Raw genomic sequence first — 22,500 nt, forward strand, 5'->3', positions numbered from 1 at the left:
TGTGAGTTACTTTGCAAGGGTGCATACTGTGAATTCTATACCTCCTTAATTTACATTTGTGTAAATGTGTATACTGCACATGCATTTAGTACTTATTGTGCACATTATAACCTTCACCTCAAGCTGGTGTGTAGTGTGTGTTCTGGTGCATAATGGCTGCCGTGTGTGTGTGTGTGTGTGTGTGTGTGTGTGTGTGTGTGTGTGTGTGTGTGTGTGTGTGTGTGCGCCTCACCGTCAGCAGGGCTGAGTCCCCTGGCGGCAGAGATCATGGACAGGGTGGGACTGGAGTGGACGGAGCGCAGGTAGTGCTCCATGTGCGGGCTGACGTAGGGGTGGGGGGGGCTGAACGGGGACTCGCCCGCGCCTCCCGCATGAGGAGAGAGGCGGATGAGGGACACATCCGAGATGACCGGACTGCCCGTTAAACCAGGAGGCCTGTGGAGTGAGGGAAAGAGAGAGAGAGAGGGAGAGAGAGAGAGAGAGAGAGTGAGAGAGAGAGAGGGAGAGAGAGAGGGAGAGAGAGAAAGAGAGAGAGAGATAGAGAGAGGGAGAGAGAGGGAGATAGAGTGAGGGAGAGAGAGAGTGAGAGAGAGGGGGAGAGAGAGAGAGAGAGAGAGCGAGAGAGAGAGGGAGAGTAAGAGAGAGACATTTTTAGACATTTTATTGAAATTGATTCATTACTTTAAAAAAAGCATCAGACAAAAAGTTGTACACAGACGGAGAGACAGATATAGAGTAGCAGAGAAAAAGCAAACAAAAGAGATGCATGAGAAGGGAAGAAAAGAGGAGAGGAGAGGGACAGAGAGAGAGAGGGAAGGAAAAATGGAGCAGATTATAGACATAGGAGGTACAGTAGGGATAGAGTGAGAGAGTCAAAGAGAGGGAGATAAAGAAAAAAGAGTAACATACTCTGACAAAATGAAGAGAATGAGAGAGCACACACTCATTAATGCATTCAAATTCACAAACAGAGGGGAACATTTGCTATCACTTTTCTGCTTGCCTTGAGTTCTCCGTGAACGTTTGTGAACACTCGCAAACAGATTGAGGAGGTAGTTCTCCGCAAACATACAGTGGAGCCCGACAAGGGTGACCGTTAAAATGGAATGTTTACCAGTTTGTTCATTTATTTAATTAATATCACATTCATTTATTTACCAATTTGTTTATTTCTTTAATAACATATTCAAAAATGTTCACCACTGTTTGCCGAATTTGAAGGCACCTCCAGTTCAGTGTGTTATGCTCTCCAACCATGACTACCGACTCGGACAACTCTTCTGGTTTCAGGCCACTTGCAAGTCGGCGTTAGCTCATCTCTGAGAAAAACACCACCCTCACATGACGTTTGTTTGAGTCTTCAGGGATATTTATGAGTCAGAACAGCACAGGGCAACGGCCACGGGAATCCACCGAGAGGAACCATCTTGCAAGTTTGAAGTTTCACCGTGCTCCGCGTTGACGACGGCGAATGTTTATGATAGACAGACCGTGAGGCTCCATGGTTATCTTGGCCCCTGAGGTAATGTGGTTCCCGAAGGGGCCGAGTCATCCTTGTTTTGAGGTCCCACGAAGCCTTTGATGTCGAGCCACACTGAGCCAGTAAATCCACCTTCTGACACTTACGGCTTTTAGTGTTGGACGGCTCTCCACGTCGACTCTGCTGCGCTAGCAGCATTGTGAGCGCTTGGTGAGTCGACCTAGGAGGCCTAGTTGAGGACTTTTGTGCTGTAAGACCAATCATACACCCTTTTGAAACCAGATGATTTTGCTGTCAGATGAATCAGATGCATTCTGAAAGAATTTGCTCTTTGTCTACCACTTTTGCCACCTGTCTATCTCTCAGCATGGGGAGTCTGTATTCATCAATTGTTTTGAATTGTCTTCTCTTTTTTTCCCAAAGGCCTAAGGCAGTCTACGAGTTGAGACACTCTGCAAATTTTGGAAGAAGAAAACACACACACACACACTTGCCTCAGCAATGGCCTTGTATATTTTTACTGCTCTCGTCTTACAACCCTATTAGATAGGGCTGTTTCCTCAGAGACCAACAGTGAAGAAAGAAAGAGCAAAAATGATGAAGAAAAAAACCCCACACTTGCCCAGCCTCTATGCTGCCATCTCAGATGAAGGCTACAATCTGCCTCTATGCTGCCATCTCAGATGAAGGCTACAATCTGCCTCTATGCTGCCATCTCAGATGAAGGCTACAATCTGCCTCTATGCTGCCATCTCAGATGAAGGCTACAATCTGCCTGGTGGAGTGCACGTCAGACACTATTAAACAAAAGCAGCGTTTGTCATCTCACTCCATTTGTTATAAACCCCCGCCCCTCCAACACACACACACACACACACACACACTCTTTCTCTCTCTCGAGTTGGAAAGGAAATGATCACATCAACAGACACAGCCAGATTTTATTTTTGGGCGAGCTGTGTATTCTGCACTCCAGCACGTACTGACTGTGTGGAGGAAGATGTGGCCAAAACATCATGACTTATTGTACAGTACACGCCATGGCACAGAAAAAGAATGTGGCACATGTGTTTTTTTGTTGTTGTTTAAAGCAAATGAGAGTATTTAAAGACCAGGAGTGGCCCAGAAAGGACATACTTAATCACTGTCAACGTCTGTGACCTCACACAGCTGTTGCACAGTTACTTTAACAGAATATTCTAGATAAACTGCCGCTTGCACAACTCCAGAGTAGGCCGTCTGTATTTCATAGAGTGCTAATTTGGCAAGGGCTTGCGAACGATCAATCTTGAAGAGCACAGAACATAAAGTCATATCATCACGCTATGGTTCATTCAAACGATGATGTCCCAGAAATGCAGGGCCTTCCGAAAGCCAAACCAGAGAGGTAGAAAAGATCCATGTGATTTTAGTTTGTTAACTGTGACTGAGCTTTACATCAGGTCTTATGAGGGCTTCAATCTGAAAGGTGCTGCTTAGATTCGATGGAGGTGTGTGTGTGTGTGTGTGTGTGTGTGTGTGTGTGTGTGTGTGTGTGTGTGTGTGTGGACTTGGCAGGGTCTCTCCTCACCTGAAGAACCTCATTTATAGCAACTCTGTGTGCACGGCCGGCTCTGCACGGTTAAACCCTCCGCCTGTTTCCCTGGGTTTCCAGTAAGCGCCTGCCTTGCAGACTACCGAGGCTTGTCCTCAGGCCAACTTTCTGCCACCGGGCGCCCAGCTCATGGAGGGGAGCATGAAGAGAGGCTCTGTTCGGGCCGAGTTGAGAGAAAACAGGCGCCCCATACACAAAACATGCCCCTTTCTCTCCCGAGCCCATGGAGGCTAGGGAGTGGGTGGTGGTGTTGGTGTGCTTGAGGTTTTAGTGAGTCGGAGCTGGAATAGGCTTATCTGCCGGTGTGAGTTATTGCCGATCGTGTTGGCATTTTAGGGCCTGTCCCTCTCTGCCCCGGCTAGCACTCTTTAAAACAGCTTCCTGGCTAACCTCCGCTCAGAGGGCTCACTGGTGTCAGTGGTGGGCTCTGTGGTGATGGGACTGCAGTGAGCTTGAGTGTTTCGTGATTCTATAATGCTACAAAAGAAGCAATTGTGACGTGAGTGAGTCTAAGAAGTGCCTTAATTACTTTTTAACTCACTTTGGACCATTCCCTGTACTGCTACAGTTCAGTAACAATGCGCAGTAAATAATTAAAATATTTTTTTTTATTAAATATTTTATTTTTAAATAAAACATCCATTTTTTTGCCTTAGCTAAATGCTACATTGTGCTGTTTCTCACTGTTAAATGCCTTCATGACCGACATTATTGCACATCCCCTCAGGCAAACCAAGGTGACTTGATTCCGACACTAACAGGCATATTCACTTTTCGCTCTCTCTGGCAGCCTATTCATTCAGGGCCGCTGAAGTATATGAAAGTATATAACCAGTGGCCATGCATAGGTTTCACTACCCACATGTTCCCAGTATTTAGTCTATGCGAGCAGAAAATGACAACACGACATGTTCGCACATACTACATAAATCAGGCAAATTACGCAGGGAGCGTCTGAGTCGGCAATAATAAGACATAATTTACAACTTCACCTGTCAGACGGGAAGAATTGGGAGGCCCCACTGACAGCTACCATTATTGAAAGCTTGTCGTTCCACCTTCTCTTTGACAAGATGTTACATGAACATTTCTTTTTTTTTTCCTCTCTCTCTGACAAGATTTAGTCACGGACAGAGTATGTAAGACAGAGACTTGACTCCTAATCAGTACCTGTTATTTGCACAGGCTTCCATCATGATCGTACCTGCTTGGGTGGCTTTAGGGAGAGATGTTACAGGATACAAATAACAGCCTTTATTTTATGAGCGTATTGTTAAATGGAACAAGAGGAAGGTGTCTGGTGGACCTAACCTTATTGCTAGGAGCATTTTTAATGTCTGTAATTGTCGTCTAGCAGACATGTATTTAACGGCTTATACCGGTGACTAGAAATTTCTTTGGATTCTATGTCATCTGTATGACAGGGTTGTTCCTTACAATGCTGCAGTTGTTCTAGTGCTCAGGAACATTCTGTCAAACACTTAGAACCACTATCCTACACAGAAAAGCATTCAAAGAAAACAGTTTGTCAACACTAAAACTTTAATCCAATTGTTTGGCCTACCAGGAAGTGGACTTTCAGGTAGGCTTTGTGGAAAGGGACCATGCAGGATATCATTCTTCTGTTATTTGATTTGTTTGTTCAACCTCCTCTCCCCCAGCTGGCTCAGCTGCGCGCAGGTATCCAGTTTTTTTTCCAACAAGTTTGCATTTGCCTGGTCTGGCATGTTCCCCCCTGGCTCCCATGATGAATTATGACGTGACACACTGCTCTGAGCTCCTGGTCAGACGCTCGGATTGAGACAAATGACTCCTGTCTCCATGGAGACGGAAATGAGCTTCCCACGGTAGTTGTTGAGAGCCGCTCTGAAGTTTGGGGCCCACAATTAAGAAACTGTAGGAAGGCCGTTCTACACGGAATATCGCAACATAAACAAAAGCAGTGTAACCTAGAAACAAACTGTCTGATGCTATCACAATCCCTATGCCATTCACTAGGTCCTATGCCATTCACTAGGTTAAAACTAACAAAACATTAACACCAAGTGATGAGACCTAAGCTTACTGAAAAAAAAACACTTGTTAACACTCTTAAATCTCCTGAAAGCTGGACCAAAAAAGCAGTTCAAGTCAGTTTGAAGGGGGATAAAAACTACCCCATGATGGACTGACTGTTTTGCGGAATGAACCACATCTGCTAGTGCAGAAGGGTGGTGGGGTGCTCTGGAATCATTTCACTTCCAAACGACCCCCCAGCCCCCTGCCGCTAACCCCCACCCGAAAGAAAAATACCAGCGCAAAGACGAGGAAGGATCTGTTTTTCTCATTCGTTCGGTCTGTTGTCGTTGAGGTTTCTGGGAACGGAAAAACAGGATTTTGGACACTAATTACGCCGTTAGCGTGTTGGCAGGGAAGCGCTATCCCCGGCCTAGTGTGGAAGTGGCACGTCCGAGTGACTTTTTCAGCTTTCTGTTCACTCTTGTGTCCTCAGGAGATCGGTATGAAGGATGGACTCAGACACTGGTCCAATATCACCTCACAAATAATATGCACATGCAATGTTATGTTTTCCAGTAACTTACAATTAGAGGATAATGTTTATGTTGAGTAAATCCTAGGAAATGAAATAAAAAATGCAAATTTGCCATTTATTTTTTTCCTTTATGAAAGGCAGACAGGCAAAAAGGTTCAGGCAGGGCTAAGCACCACTGTCTGTTTTGCAGCCCTGGATTTGCTTGATGATGAACATCTTTTGTTTTTGAGTGAAGCAGAACGACTGTTTTGCCCCCACACTCCTAAGCACTAAAAAAAACAGTTAAATGGACTTATACTTGCGGTGGACAACTGTTAAATGGACTTATACTTGCAGTGGACAACTGTTAAATGGACTTATACTTGCAGTGGACAACAGTTAAATGTAAATATACCAATGTACAGTACACCATATCAGTCCCTCATACAGTAAAATACTAAATTGACTCTAATTCAAAGGATTTATCTGTGACAGAAGTATGAGACAAGATTGGAAGCAGTTTCCGTGGTTACCTCAAATGGCCCTTAATGTTCTTGTGGTATATGTCTCTTAAACCCTGCGCTTGTTCTTGAAGAAGCCAGTCCTGGACGTGAGTCAACGGAAAGTCGTGCGAGGAGGCCCAGAGACGAGCGGAGTGGTTCCGTCGGTGGGGATGAGTCAGCGGCCGAGGCCTTGGTTTTTAGGAGGTGATCTGGTGGTCTCACGCTGGGTCTTGGAAATGACGGGGAGTCGTAGACTTATTTATGACTCTGCTGGGGAGACCACACTGACAGGCAGTCCAAGCAGGGGAAATGACTCCCAGGAACAAACCTGGTAAAGATCATCAGGGAGCTTGTTGTGTTCTGCTCTTAAGAGTTAACTAGACGTTAATTTGAAATCTCAAACCTAAAATATCCAAAAATAAATAATCTGAGGACAACAAAAAAAGCGGACAACAAGACGAAGAGAACAAACTCTACTTGCGTGCTAAGCCATTGTGCTTTGGTGGATTATTTAGAAGGCCTCAATGTTTTTTTGACATCCAGGGGGATTCCGTGGAACAATTTAACTAGGGTTGTTCTTCCTTTGTGTGATTATTGCTCTGTTATTAGTTGTAAAAATGTTTGCTATGGCCCAACCTGACAGGAGCAAAGAAAAACAGCTGCTGTCATGCTCAGAAGACACTAACGGCCCAGTGCTCCTCTGCTGGTTAAAATAATGACATCAAAGCAAGTTCTCCGAGAGAAAAAGAAAAAGTCCCAGGGCGGCGCGGATACTGGGGATGGGACAGGGAGCCTGAGTGCCGGTCGCATCCGTCTTGTCTGGACGAACGCAAGTCCCGGCGCGGGCCTCCTGAGAATGACGACGGTGACAAAAGGCTCCAGTGGTTCATTACGCTACATGCAAACAGTGATGGAGGAGGGAGGGGGAGCTCGCGCTGAGCTGTCACGTCCAGATGATCGCGCCGCGCAACCCCGCGCGACATGCCGCGCCACTGCCCACGGATAACGAAGCATATCCCGCGCCGAAGCCCCCCGTCCGACAACTGACACTGCACTTAATTTGCTCGCACCACAGTACATGTAATTAGGTGAATTTGGTGCAGGCGGTGAAAAAAGACAGCTAGATCAAGGTCTTGATGAATTGGGAGGCCACTGTCAAGATCAAGTCACATTAATCAAAGCAGGGGGAAGAGCAATGGAGCACCAGTCTCTCCTCCTCATCAGCCTGTTCTGGGCCTGGTGATAAATAGCACACACCGCGACCAGACACATCATATGCATCACCATCAAATCTGTGCATTTTAAAACCGCCTGCCCAAACCTCCGCAATGCAACTGATCCAGCTGAGTGGCCTCTCTATATTCATTTGTTTTGTGTGATAAACTCTGAGAACTGATACATTTCAGGTGATCACAATAGTTGCGTCGATACTAATGAATACAGAAACACTTGGAATGGCCCAGCTTCTGTTCCCGTGGCAACAGCACTAGAGGCCTAGTTTTCAAGTCACTAAAACCTTAATATGATTTTGATTTGCTCTATACGCAACATTGTTTGCTTTATAACGCATATCCTAAGTCCTTATCAAGTCAACAGCAGACAATTATTGAAGGATTTCCCCCTAATTACTGAACAAGCAAACACAACACACAGACACACACACACACACACACCCCTCCACAGGAAGAGCAGCAATCTGCTTTCAGCCCTGTCTTCTGTCCTTCCTGTTCAGCGGTTGTCCCTTCATGACCGTGCACTAGTGTGTGTGTGTGTGTGTGTGTGCGGCCCTATGTGGTAGGAGGAATCTCTCTTCCTCTGATCATCTTTCCGATGTAGGGAAATAAGAGGATGTCTGCTGGCAGCAATCCCTGCGTTTCAAGCTGGGGCCAGGATCGCAAAGCTGTCCCAGTGCGGTGAAATATTAGCAGGGGCCGAGCTTCTCTCTACGAGCGGAAATGTTCGACATTCTATTTAACCCTGCACTAAACAGCCCCCCCCCCCCCCCCACACACACACACACACTTTACTCCTGTACTTATAATCCTTTGTCTCATCTGTCTTTGATATTGGACTGGCTGGAGTGGGAGAAGCTGCAGTCTGTTTGGAGAGGGAGCCTCCAGGGGCAGAGCTGTCTCTGCCACCAGTACTGTGACCTGGTGCTGAGTCTGGATATGTTCCCTTTTCAAAAACATGCAAATGTTTTCTTAATGAAGCGACTGTCCAGAGTGCATTCTGTTCAGAAGAATGGTCGCATGTGTTTTGCTTCAGAATGCCACAGGAAGCATTGCAACATGTGTTCTATGTCAGAATGAAGAATGCTGCATTGTGTGGGTGTTTGGTTTTTGTACGGACTTGTTGCGCGGAAATAAAGAAGTGTTTGAAGGACAGTACTTGGTGCAACAACAGACCTCTTCAACTTTGCTCTCCCTTTTTTGTGTGGAGGGTGTTTTTGTCAGCCCATGCAGGTCCAAGTCCGAGTCAGGCGAGACAGGACATGTTCAAAAAGAGAAGAGGAGAGAGGAGAAGGAACGGTTGGCAGAGAAAGGGAGGGAGAGAGAGATAGAGAGAGGGAGAGAGAGAGGGAAGGAGAGAGAAAAAAGAGAGGGAGAGAGAGAGAGAGGGAGACACTTGGTCGTCAGGCTTACCCATGCATGGCGTGGAGAGGGTGCGGCTCGTAATGGTATCTTCCCTCATGGTGGCGGATGTCGATCGGGATGGGCGCATGGAACGTCGGGAAGATATGTGGAGCTGGGAGAGTGAAGAAAGGGAAAAAAGAAACAGATGGAGACAGACAGAGAGAGGGAAAGGGAGAAGAGGTAGAGAGAGAGAGAGAGAGAGATGGAGGAAAAAAAGAGAGTGACTTCAAATGAAATATCTGTCTGATTTTCAAATCTATTTCAAAGGAGTGCAGGAAATGAAAAAAACGTGCTACAATAGTGCAAACATGAAGTTCAGAGGCGACCGAGGCGTTTTGTGCAAGCCATTGGCAGCATCACACACAAGAGGAGAGGGTGGTTAAATAAATAATCAAAGTGCTGCGGAGGAGAGCCATCCTCCATCTCAGACATGAGAGAGAGCCAACAGGGCCTCCGACTGAGACCTGCGCTGAGCAGTGCTTTGAACTGCGGAGGGGAGGATGGAGCGAACCGCGGAAAAGAGAAGCCCGGACAAAAACACACACGCACGACAGACATGGGAGCAGACCGCTCTCTCTCTCTCACTCTCTCTCTCACTCTTTCTTTTTCTCTTTCTCTCTCTTCTTTCTATCTTTCTTTATCTTTTTCTCTATCTCTCTCTTCTTTCTATCTTTCTTTATCTTTTTCTCTATCTCTCTCTTTCTCTCTCTCTGTTTCTCTTTATTTCTTTCTTCCTTTCTTCCTTTCTTTTTTCTCTTTCCTCCCATGCATCTGTACTAGTCTGTCTTTGACCAAATTGCCTGACAGAATATACTTCCTTTACAAAGAAAGCTATACAGACACATACAAATGTAGTTTTAATGTATAAGAAAGCTATACAGACACATACAAATGTAGTTTTAATGTATAAGAAATCTATACAGACACATACAAATGTAGTTTTAATGTAGAAGTCCATTAGTCAGTAAAGCAATTGTGGTAATACATGTTCAACCTACAGCTTTGATAAAACTCGCTAAGTTGGTCCACTTCCATGTCATCAGACAGACATATGGCTGAATCATCAGTTCACCAGTAATTGGTCCTCTACTAATTTGCTTTTGTCATACGCTAATGGACCATTCACTTCTCAGAACTCCTCAATAGAATGACTCACTTCCCTGCCAAAGCAGGATGTTCTTGTTAAAAACAGCAGACAGGAGGAATCTCAGTTCATTACAGAAAAATCTAAAGAAGTTCTAAACTAGAAAGTATTCTCATAATCTACTAGAGGCAACAATGTTATATGGCAATGTTGTTTTCATAGGGATGTAAGGTGCAGTCTTTTCTATACAATGGAAGTGTTTGTGTACTAGTAATAATCTACACGCTTGAGTAGTGGATCAGTGGTGGTGTTATGTTTTTTCCAGAGGCAGATGGGGGTGGGGGGGGGGGGGGTGATGAGACTCCCTGTCCTGCACTGTCTCGTCCCCTTCCTTTGGCATATTAAAATTCTTGAGGTGTCACGCGCATCAGTGAGTCAGGTGGTGAGGCGCGGGGGTAAAGGGCACTGATCATTATCTCTACCTGAAGGGACCTCGCGGGGGGGGGGGGAGTGAGAGAGAGAGAGAGAGAGAGAGAGAGGGATGAAGGAAAGAAGAGTGTAGGGAAGCAGGTTTGGAGGAAGAGAATTAAGAAAGGAGAGAAGATAAGAATGAGGGATGAAGAAGGCAGGAGAGGGAAGGAGGGAGAAGTGAATGCAGAGATGGAGAGAATTAAAGAGAGAGGAGAGGACAGGAAGGACAGAATGAGGGAGGAAAGAAGGAGAAAGAGAGTAAGAGAGAGAGAGAGAGAGAGAGAGAGAGAGAGAGAGAGAGAGATGGACAGGCCACTTGCCTGAGTGACTACGTCCACATTCCAGCCCTGTCACTCTGGATCTGTCCACGACACAGTCACTGGGAACAGCTTACAGCACTGCATGCCTCACTTATGATTCAGGGGGCCCTGCTCGCTCTCCCCCCCTCCTCTCTCTCTCTCTCCCCCCTCTCTTTTTCTCTCTCCCCCCCCCCTCTCTCTCTCCCCCTCTCTCTTTCTCTCTCCCCCCCTCCCCCCCCTCTCTCTCTCTCTCTCACCATCCTATCCTCTCCGTTTTCCCCTCGGAGGGTTTTTTGCACCTTTCTGGGTTTGACACTGAGTGTCTTTGCACCCTGACACACACACACACACACACACACACAGACACACACACACACACACACACACACACTGCTCTCAGGAACACATACCTAAGTAATTGAAGCCTCTCTCCTGCCCAGGAGCCAAAGGAATGAGCGCCTGTGTGTGTGTGTGTTTGTCTGGGAAGGCATTCATAACTCCAAACATCAGTGCAGAGGCACAGCCTGATTGAACCTATTGTTAGTGTGATTGGCTCTTTTGTAGCAAATTTGTTGTTTGTGGCTCGACTTACATCCCTCAAAAAGACACCCCACACTCCTCCGGCTCTCGGAATCTCTCGGAGAAAAAAAACTTCTCTCGCTTGCGCCGGCAGAGTCTGCCCCTGGCTCTGCGGTCGTGTTTATACTGGCCACGCGACGCAGTTTGTGTTTTCCACATCAACAAACGTAATGGAAAACACACGTCTGTGAGCGGAGTGGACACGCACGCGGAGCTCCAAGCATCACCATCACCGCCACCGCCAGACAGCAGACGGCCTCGGCTTCTGACCGTGACCTGAGACTGTGAGAATGAGAGGCATTTTCAGCAGACCAGGGCATGTCCTGGAAAAACTGACCACCACGCCTGTTTAGTCGTTCTGGAACACAGCCTGGTTCAGCATCACGCCATGGTCTCTACGTCTCCACCTGACATGGACGACGTTCACATGAGACACTGGACATAAATCTGCTTTACGTGGTCTTTTTTAAAACACTGGTCGAGTTTTCTGTACGATTATTTTCCTGAAAACACTCCCTTCAAAAGGGACAAGGAGCAGGTTTGGACTTTGCTTCAAGTTTTCACACACACACACACACACACACACACACACATGCACACACATGCACACACACACGCACACGCATGCACACACACAAGCTATCTTTTCAAGAAGCATGTTTAGAGTTACTGAGTTGTCCTCCTCTGTAATCTGTGTGTTGACAAAACAGTGGCATTACAGTTGCTGACACCATGTCACAAATGTGTTTTCCTATGTCTCTTCAAATCCCATATCCAGGAACTTTTCCAACTTGAGGCATGTGTAAACAATTTCCCTTAAGGGAGCAAGGTCAGCATATTTTACATACATGGGATGCTTGCCATTTAGAAACATATATCCTCTGGGACATTGAACTGGGAAAATATGGTGATCTCAGCAACACAAAACATATTGTGAGCATGGGTTTTTGTAACCAAAAGCATACATTATGTTTTGGCAAATGCACAATACAAAACTAATCTCTGAGGTTGAAAGTGTGCGCTTTGCAGTGCTGTTCTGGCTACTTTTCTCTGCCTCGCACAAATAACACAACACACACACACACACACTTTCCCTGTCTCCCTCCTTCTCCAACTTTCTGTCTCACACACAGAAATGCCAACTTTTCTTCTACACACACTCTCTCTCCATGCTCTACCCCCCCCCACACACACACAGACAATATTTATCTCCCTCTATCTCTCTCTACCTCCATCTCCGTCTCTCTCTCTCACACACACACAAACACACACTCACTGCACACTAATACAGTACTCTGGGGAGGAGTGCAGGTTGGTGGTGGTGGTGGCTGAGAGCAGAGGGGAGGTGGTGGTGGTGGCTGAGGGGAGGTGGTGGTGGTGGTGGTGGCTGAGGGGAGGTAATGGTGGTGGTGGCTGAGGGGAGGTGGTGGTGGTGGTGGTGGTGGCTGAGGGGAGGTGGTGGTGGTGGCTGAGGGCTGAGGGGAGGTGGTGGTGGTGGTGGCTGAGGGCTGAGGGGAGGTGGTGGTGGTGGCTGAGGGCTGAGGGGAGGTGGTGTTGGTGGTGGCTGAGGGCTGAGGGGAGGTGGTGGTGGTGGCTGAGGGCTGAGGGGAGGTGGTGGTGGTGGCTGAGGGGAGGTGGTGGTGGTGGCTGAGAGCAGAGGGGGGGAGGTGGTGGTGGTGGTGGTGGCTGAGGGGAGGTGGTGGTGGTGGCTGAGGGCTGAGGGGAGGTGGTGGTGGTGGTGGTGGCTGAGGGCTGAGGGGAGGTGGTGGTGGTGGCTGAGGGCTGAGGGGAGGTGGTGGTGGTGGTGGTGGCTGAGGGGAGGTGGTGGTGGTGGCTGAGAGCAGAGGGCTGAGGGGAGGTGGTGGTCCGGTGGATGGGGAGGCCGTGAGGCTGCTCACTCCATCACCATGACAGCGCCATTGTTCCTGCGCCCGCAGGAGAGCCTGTACGCTGCCCGCTCAGGGGGCTACCCAGGTGCCCGCACCGCCTTCGGACGCTGCCCTCACACCTCACACAGGGGTCTGCAGCGCCACACCACCATAAATCCTCAATACACACACACACACACACTAATAAACACACACACACACTAATAAACACACACAGGCACAAACACAAGCACACACACACACAGGCAAACACAATAATAAAGACAAACACACACACACACACACACACACACACACAGGCAAACACAATAATAAAGACAAACACACACACACACACACACACACACACACACACACACACACACACACACACACACACACACATGCTCATAGACTCTCTGGTCTTTGCCAGCACTTTCTGCTACCTATACACTTTTCTTGTTTGTTTATTGTGGTTTGCAGGGGTGTGTTTGTGTGTTTGTGCTGTGGGTTTCCTCTTGTGGGAACGTGTGTCTATCTAACGATGTGATGTCACATTTGTTTTGTGTTCAGGTAACATGGCCCCCGAGGACACCCGGTCCTCTCATGTCCAGGCAGAACAGTGTTTACTCACACTCAAAATATCATTGTTTCAGACCCCCACATCATAACGTTTCCGATGAGCACAACATCCTGCCACGGCCCCTCAGTGTAGCGAAGGGGTAGCCGCCACCGCCGGGCAGTGCCTTTGTGCTTCTTCTGACCGGCCTAAATCTGATCCCCCACACTGACACATCGCCAGGTGTGAGACATTAGCACGTCATCGGATAGCAGAAGACACTAGGGGCGCGTCTGGCCCTGATGTGTGTGTGTGTCCGGCTATCTCCGGACTTGGGCCAGCACCCCACCAGATCAGAGCCAGGTCTGAGGTTGGACCTGAGCCAGGATGAGTCTTTATCTGGTGTGTTGTGGAGAGTCGAGTACGAACACTTACTTGTCATGTCCCGACAAAGCAGAGAGTTAGTTCACTCCTGGAGCTGGGGAGAGGAGGAGGAGGGGGGATTAGGGGGAGGGGAGGGAGGAAGAGAGAGGGGAGAGGAGGAGGAGGGGGGTGGGCAGACCAGGGTACTTTGTTGTGCATGAGGACTCATCCTCAGAGGAAACACTCAAGAACAATAATAATATCCTGAGAGGCCAAGCTGTGGCGGCCTTGCATGCTTTCTGCTCCGCACAGAGACTTCAGTACAGAGAGAGATCGAGCGGGAGGGGGCCAATTCAGACAGGAAATTCCATCACAAAAAAAAACCTGGCAAAAGGCCTAACTACACAACGCTGTGCCAACTACTACACGCAGACCCATACTCTCTCACACACACTCACACACACACACACACACACAAACAACGACACATGCAAGCACACAAACTCACAAAACACCAGTTCCTTGAGTTTAACTGGGCCTTGAGAAGCAACATGGCAAGTGGCGGTTCTCTGTTGCTTCAGAAGATTACAAATTTGCATAACTGCTAAGAACTACACAAATTCTTTTCCTCTTTTTATTATTTGCCAACCGACATACTATTACAAACATTCCAGTTACAGTAGGATGATTTACACAGTGGCTGGCTAACCTATGTACTCTACCATTATCCCACACCTGAGATCCTAAACATGGATTCCTTAACATGTCTCTGTTTAGTTTGCAGTACTATTTTCTTTTTTCTCCTACAGGCATTAGTTGTGGCGGCAGTGGGATTAAGGACTTAGTCAGAGTGCATAAAACCGCTTCCAGCAATGAAAGGAAGTATTAGGGGAATGACTTTTCTTTTAACACCCCAAGGGCTTTGTTAAACGATACATTTTTTTATTGATGGGGGGGGGGGGGGGGGGGGGTTGGGGAGGGCTAAATGGATTAGATGATGCCTCTGGACCCCCGCGGCCCTGATGGGAACTGGCTTTGGCCTGGAACAGGCCCAGATCTGGCCTGCGTCCGCAAGATCAACCAGATATCTGTAGGGCAAATCCTCTCTAAGGAAAGCCTCTGATGGCAGTTGCTTTCACAATTCTTATACATTTAATTAAAACAAACTTCAACAAGCCAATTCCATTTGGCATTGAGATGGAGTCTAGTCACAGCACACACACAGTTGATGTTCATGTCATTGAACATGTAAAGTGTGTGTACATTAAGTAAAGCTGCTTCCATTACATCTCTGATTCAACTTCACATCCACTTGTCCACATCTGCCTGAAACATTAAACAACATCTTGGAGAGGCCTAACGTGGTTAGAATGCTGTATTGACAAAGGAAGGTCTCTATTCAATAGCATACTTATCCCATATGTCACAAATATTTAGGCAAGTTTTATTCTTGGAATAGCTGCTGCCTGAAGAACTAATGCGATAAGCTGTTCTTTCACCATTTTATTATGTTAGTTCCTTTCTGGTCTGTGACAAAAGGCCATATGCATGTATTTGTTCAATAGAAAATATTGCCAGAAGTTTGCCAATGTTGGCCAATATAGGCAAACTTCCAGCAAAGTTCTGACAACAATGAAAATGTGTCAGTAGTGGCAAATGTTTGTCAGAAAAATGATTGCCAGAAACCTAATTTGTATATGAAAATATGACCTTGCCGCAAATTTGCGGCAACTGTTTGCCAGAAACCTGAAATTTCTGTAAGGGTTCTCTCTTTGAGAATAGGCTTCCTATTAGGCTATCTATTATACTCTGTATTCTGTTTCTGTATTAAGTCGAATCTCTTTTATCTACCTCATGTTTAACTCTTCCGTTACAGTTCCTGACTTAGCTGTGTAGCTGTTGTCTTGTGGCGGCTCATGTTTAACACATTATTCAGAGAGCGCAGCGGAGAGAAACAGCCTGAGGCAGATAAACTATCAGCACCAGGGCAGCCTCGACCCCGGGGGTGAGCAGCTAACAACCACCATGCATCACTCCCCCGAGGGTGCTTGGGAGTAGATGTTTAGGTAAGCATTTGGCATAACACTGAGGAATGAGGAGCTGTAGTAGGCGTTATGTCTGCTGCACCACTGGGTGTTTTGGTTAGTAGGCTTGCCATTATAGCATTAGCTTGCTAAAACTGTTCTGAGACAAATCAGGGCCAGATTCGGACCTCACCTGCATTTGTCTAGGCACTGCTCTGTTAGCATACAGCTAGCTACTAGCAACAATTTGGGGGGATGCTAGCATGAGGACAGTGCGGGGCAGAGTTCGCTGATCAGGCTAATCAGCCACCTGACTGCTGCGTCTCTGATTTATCGCCAGGGCCACTTAACAAGAGCTGCTTAGCACACAGGGATGTGGTTTAGATTAAGTGTTTGCCTTCACATAAAGAGGCCCATTATCTTTAGTGCAACTGGGGACGATAACGAGGCTAGCTGTTGAATATGTCAACAGAGCCGTGGAGAAGGGAAAGGGAGGGTAGTGACTCAAGGGGTAATTAACATGTGAATTTAAGCGCCCCGTGTGAAGTCAGGCATTTTTTTTTGTTCCATCCATTCTAGCATTCCTCAGAGCCCCACTGGCCTAGTAGTTTTTTCTTTTTTTTTTTTTTGTCTGTAGCGGACGGTGCCTTTAAAACCTACTTCACTTTTCTTTCGGGTGTTTGCACAAATCCTTGATTTATGGTTTTCTAGGCCATTCATTTTCCGTGCAGCTCTGCAAAATATAGCAAGCTGGCCCCGGCAAAAAAAGATACGAATTTTGGTGTGATAGAACGTTCCCATCCAGAGAGAGAGAGCGGGGAGAGAGAGAGAGAGAGAGAGAGAGAGAGAGAGACCTGCTGAGCCTAGCTTAACTTAGCTTTGCTGTTTTCTCGCAAGCGACTGCGGCAGATTCTAAAATTAGTACTATCCGGGAACCAGTGCTCTTTCATGTCACTTTTCCTGGGAAACTCCTGGGCTATGGCTGTGCTCCTTGTCAGGTAACCTTTGACCCTGGAGTGCCACAGCTGATTCAAAACACCCTCCCATCAGACAATGGATGTCCTTACGGCCTTGCAGTGAATCAGCGCTGCATCAGCACCCCCCCACCCCACCACACACAACCACGACCACCACCAACCACCCCCCCCCACCACCACCCTCCATAAAAAGGACCCTTTACAACAGAGGACCAGGAAGTACCCCCCCCCCCACACACACACACACACACACCCCCGCCCCCCATTCCCATCCCCACACAGACAAAGCTCTGGGGGTGCAGGGATCAGACTTAGACCCTTTCTGCTGGGGTTCAGCCTGAGGTGAAGAGACTGGGTGCATTGGGACACGGAAGAGAAACAGGAAACAAACTGAAGATGGAATTACAAGTTTCTCAGAAGCTTTTCATCCAGGGAAACACAGACCCGCATCATCAGGTTCAGGAATGGAACCTAGGCCAACTGCCTGTCAGGCATTTACGTTAACAGCGCTCCACCATGCCCACATTGGATAAAGATCAAATGGTGTGTTCAGAAAGTCCTCTGTGATGACTGTTTGTTCTGAGAACAGTGATTTTGTTTATTATTCAAATTAATCTATAAAACCTTGTTGTAGATATGTGAAAGATAGATAGATAGATAGATAGATAGAATAAGATAAAGAGTTCTTATCTCTTTCTGATAACGCTGATTTTAGCTACGTTAGCTTGATGCAGAAACAACATATTAGCATATCATAGTAAAGGCATTGGCTGTTGCCCAAAGAGTAGGGGACATAAAAGAGGCTCTTGTTGCTGTTGGAGTAGGAGCCTCATACTGAGGTAGCCCTCTAGAGGGACTGTTGCCGAGTGCTTTTACAGAGGAGCCTTGTCCAGTTGAAGGGGGTTTTATCACCTACGTAAACCAGACCCCAGGGCACCCTTTCACTCTGAGAGGGATTACAAGTCACAGAGACATCAAGAAAGACTCTTAATCACAATCCCAGAATTTCGTCGTACAAAAACGCACACCAGGTCCTGGCCTACTTGTCAACAGGCGACATGGAGACATCAAGTTGGAGACATTTATCGAAATGGAATCTCAGAGCCTCTGCACTTCTGTAGAGAGCTTAAAGGTCAAGGAGAGAGCAAGTTGGACTGTTTCACGGCCAGCCCACCATTACATCAACATTGGGTCCTAAGGCCCGAGTACTTCACCTTGGTTAGGGTCCAGTCCCCTGGCCTGCTTCTTTGGCCACTCTGTTCAAACGACTTTTACTTCAGCTCTCTGGGCCTAAACTCAGGTCACGATTAGATAAGACAGTATCACACAGTCTCTCATACACAAAACAGGCACACATCTCACACTCTCTGTCTCTCTCTCTCTAAAGCTTGGAACAGCATGAAGGAGTTCTAGGCTCAGGATAGAGGGGGGACTATCTATCTATCTCACTAAGGACTTTGCCATGAACAAAAAAACAACACCCATCTTAAATTAGAAACAGCTGTAGAGAGCCTCTCTGATTGGCTCCCTGGTGTTCTCTACATGGGAGGGGGGAGGGAGGTCGTAGTTCAGACAGCCTGTTTGAGATAGTTCTCTTGCTGTCGTCCTCTTTTTTGGTGGGACGGAAGAGAAGGGGAGAGGTAGAAAAGGAGGGAGAGAGAGAGAGAGAAAGAGAGAGAGAGAGATCTGGGCTCATGTTTTGGCTCTGTCTGTGATGCTGCTTTTCTTCTCCATTTTAACACCACCATGCGCTCCAACACTGAGCGGGGCTGGCTTGCTGTTCACACAGACAGAGGCATAATGGTGATACGTTCTTCGCCAACTGCCTCTGCTCTCTACTCACATCTTAAGCTGTACGGCCTTCTCCACATGGGCTTCAGAGATCCTTCTGAGATCCCAAAATGTCAGTGATGGTGATGGTGACACAATCACTGCTCCATTGCGTAGCACCAAAACAAGCTGTGCCCCGCTTTCATTACTGGGCCACGGTCCAATGGGGCCATTCCTCAGTACCGCAAACAAAACAGGGACCAGCTCATTAAAATTCCTCTTCATTGTCAACGTGTCATTTCCTGTGAGCTTGCATGCCCTCCCTTTTCTCCCTCTCTGTCTGAAGACTTCTCTTCTTCTGTGTTGGCCATGCGGACCATGCGCTCATGTTCAACTGCTTATTAGCACGGTTGGCAGCATAACACAGACATGCCGTTTGAGCCAGAGGAGATTTGGACATTTGGCGAGGATGTAAAAAAAGCTGTCTTACATGGACAAGCAGCTGAGAGAGGCCATGATGTATTGCTCGCCTGCAGTTTCTCTTAACACCAGAAGGCTTAAAGGCATTTTTATAACATGGACCTAAACCGCCAGTGTCAGAACAATTGGACATCTAGGCAGAGAACAGGACAAGAAACATTTCTTCCTCTTTCTTCTGCATTCTCTCATATTTGTTGTCTTTTTCTCTCCATCCTCTGTATCCCCCTCTTCTTCTTCTTCTGGAGCCATGAGGACTTGACACTCTGACACTCTGAATTTGAACATCTTTGCTCTCTCTGAGGGGCTCACACCACAATTAATACCCTCCACAGAGAGAGAGAGAGAGAGAGAGAGAGAGAGAGAAGACATGATGAAGTAAGAGTCACAGGGGGACAGAGAGAGAGGGAGAGAGAGAAAGAGAGAGAGAGAGAAGACATGATGAAGTAAGAGTCACAGGGGGACAGAGAGAGAGGGAGAGAGAGAGAGAGAGAGAGAGAGAAGACATGATGAAGTAAGAGTCACAGGGGGACAGAGAGAGAGGGAGAGAGAGAGAGAGAAGACATGATAAACTAAGAGTGACAGGGGGACAGAGAGAGGCAAAGATGGGGAGAGAAAGGAGAAAGGGGGAGTAGCATAAAAACACAGGGTGTGCAGGAGGTGGGGCGATGGGGTGATGATAGACTGAGAGAGAGACGCAGTGAGAAAGAAAAAGAAAGATGGAAAGAAAAGGTGCAGCGGAGGGTAAAAAAAAAGATACGGGGAGGGGGTTGGTGGTGGTTGGGCAGCTCAGCAGTTTGGGGTTAGTCACTGTGGAACAATTGGGGAGTGTATTGGGTCTCCATAGCCCACACAGGGCAGTGGACAGAGAGGTGATAACTGGCTTTAGCGCTCCAGCTGAAGATGACCCCAGGGGGGAGGGAGGTCGCCTAGGTAATCACTAAATCAAATGGACGCCATCCCAGCAGTTCCCCTCCCTTCCCTGGACAGACGGCCACGGTCCAACTGGAGCAAAATAAACAGAGAGACAGAGAGAGGAAGAGAGGGGAGAGAGATAGAGAGAGAGGAGAGAGAAAAAGAGAGAAAGAAAGAGTGAGCTGGGGGGGGGGGGTCAGACGGATGGAAGGGGGGAGGCAACAATGGAATGAATGAACTAGCAAGCTGTGGGACACTGGCGAGCAAACAAGACATCAAGGCTCCTTTTCTCCTGCACTCCTCTCTCATCCACAGGAGTGTGGCTCTAATGAGAGGCCCACTGGCCCTTGAGCGGAAAGGCTCACTTACATCGGCAGTGAAAGGACCTGGCATTGTCCAGCAGCCAAAACCCTGCCAAAGTCTGTGATAACTTTGACGTAGTTTGTCTATGCAGAGGGAATCTTTTAATAAGATGATTGTTATTTAAACGTGACACTTCATCTGTAATTACGTATACTGTATGTAATATGCAGTGTGTAATTAGTGTAGTCGCTATTGCTGTTGTAGCTGTTGTTTGTTTGTGTTGTCATTGTTGTTGTTGTCATAGCAGCTGGTGGAATGTGTTCTCGTCCCCCAGGGAGACCTTTGAGTCCTTGAGACTTCAGAACGTCCGAGTTCCTCAGCTGCCGTGGAGACAAGCTGACACATAATAGCTCCGTGGTCATGGCAGACATCACCTGCCCCCTGACTGGACGTTGCTCTAGGAAACGGAGCCGGCCTTTGAGTGGCACCGCGGGAGTCTCGGCGGGACGCAGTAAATCACAGTGGCAGGTCACTCTAGACTCAGCTGGAGCCATGGCCACGGCCTGGGCATTCCCACCTCGGACTGTTCCAGGAGAGGTGCTCCACCTGTTGAACTGTTTCACACTGTTTCAGACATGCTGTGTATGATTTAGTGCTCATAAAAACTGAAGGGAGGACACACACGTTATGTGTAATCTTAAATTCTTGAATACAGTTTTTCCATCCTATCGTAAGCTTTCTTTCTTTCTCTTTCTTTCTTTTTTTCTTTCTTTCGTTCTTTGTTTCTTTGTTTCTTCCTTTCTTTCTTTCTTTATACACTACATTGACAAATGCATAGGCAACAAGGTGACATAAACAACAGTTAAATGACCAAACAGTAACTTAAAACAAACCTCAAAGTAAATAACTGAAAGTGTCTCGGACAAAGTCACTAAAGGAATGTAGCTAATGTACACCGCTGCTTAACCCTACCCTATTCCACCTCCAAGTGTGTTTAAGTACAGTTCACCCCCCTTTATATCCACCCACACACACACACACACACACACACACACACACACACACACACATCTCAGGAGCGAGCATCTGTCTGTAAGCTCTCAGGCGCAGGGCGAGCGACTGAAATGTTTACTTGGCCGCGGCCCAAGTATGAAACCCAAATAAACATGGTCGCCGCGAGCAACACTCAATGCTTTCTTCAGGCCCCCTCGTAACGGAGAGGTCATGGCGAAGAGGAGGCCCGAGTTGGTCCACACGTCCCATTCAATTAGCAAAACCTTGACACCGCTCCACCATGACAGACCAGTCCCCCCTTCCCCAAATGGACCAGCGTATTTGGAGCTTTACTGTGGGTGACAAGCAAATGGGGCGGCTTTCTGACGCACGGAGATGTGGTTAAATGGAATACCTGGCTGACCACACTACAGTACAGTATTACAGCAACACATATATGATGCAGAGTTAGGGATCAGATTGGCAGCTTCATGACAACATAGTGTGTATAGATTGATAAATTAATAAACAAATAAACAAATAAACAAATAAAATGGGCAATGTAAAGAATATAGTATAGCTCTTTTAGTGAATATTGATGAAAAGCATTTCATCAGATGGATAACAATATATGACTTCCATATAACTGCAATTTCTACAATTTCTATCATTAGCCCTAAATAAATATGTGTGTAACATTTAAAGATATGTGTATACTACATTTCCCAGCATGCAATACTGATGAAGAAGTCTGAGGGACTTTTGGAGAAACCGTGACTGTAAACGGACAAGAAATAACTGCACTGCACTGTAATGGTGCGCTAATGGCCGCTGTTGTGGCTGGAGGCCAATGAGATGGTACTTTTCACAGGCTTGTGTACCAAGTGAGATGGTACTTTTCACAGGCTTGTGTACCAAGCAACTCATGTTTTTTCACGATAAAAAAGAGACACAAACAGTGGAGTCTATTCTGTGCTTTGGAGCATTTTTTCTCTCGCATGCTGTTTAAAGTCCTCTTAGCGCTCTTGTAAATATTGTCAGACGAGCGGGAGCATGCTTCTGTCTGGCCTTTGCCGAGGGCTCTCAGCGAAGG

The 22,500-nt window shown here is 47.1% G+C and overlaps 1 protein-coding gene across 2 annotated transcripts in view; it reads right to left on the minus strand.

Moving 5' to 3' along the window:
• gli2a (GLI family zinc finger 2a) overlaps positions 1-22,500 on the minus strand; it is a 108,259-nt gene that overhangs the window by 35,264 nt on the left and 50,495 nt on the right. For both annotated transcript variants that reach the window (XM_076264440.1, XM_076264439.1), the window contains exons 3-4: positions 8,735-8,837; positions 233-435 (exon numbers count right to left, since the gene is read on the minus strand). In XM_076264440.1, the coding sequence (XP_076120555.1) occupies positions 233-435; positions 8,735-8,837 (306 nt within the window). The remainder of the gene's footprint in view (positions 1-232; positions 436-8,734; positions 8,838-22,500) is intronic.

The sequence above is a fragment of the Alosa pseudoharengus genome, unplaced genomic scaffold (assembly GCF_046254945.1).
Source record: "Alosa pseudoharengus isolate Yale_2024_CS ecotype anadromous, Long Island Sound unplaced genomic scaffold, YU_APseudo_1.1 YU_APseudo_1.1_scf_3, whole genome shotgun sequence".
Taxonomy (NCBI): Eukaryota; Metazoa; Chordata; class Actinopteri; order Clupeiformes; family Clupeidae; genus Alosa; species Alosa pseudoharengus.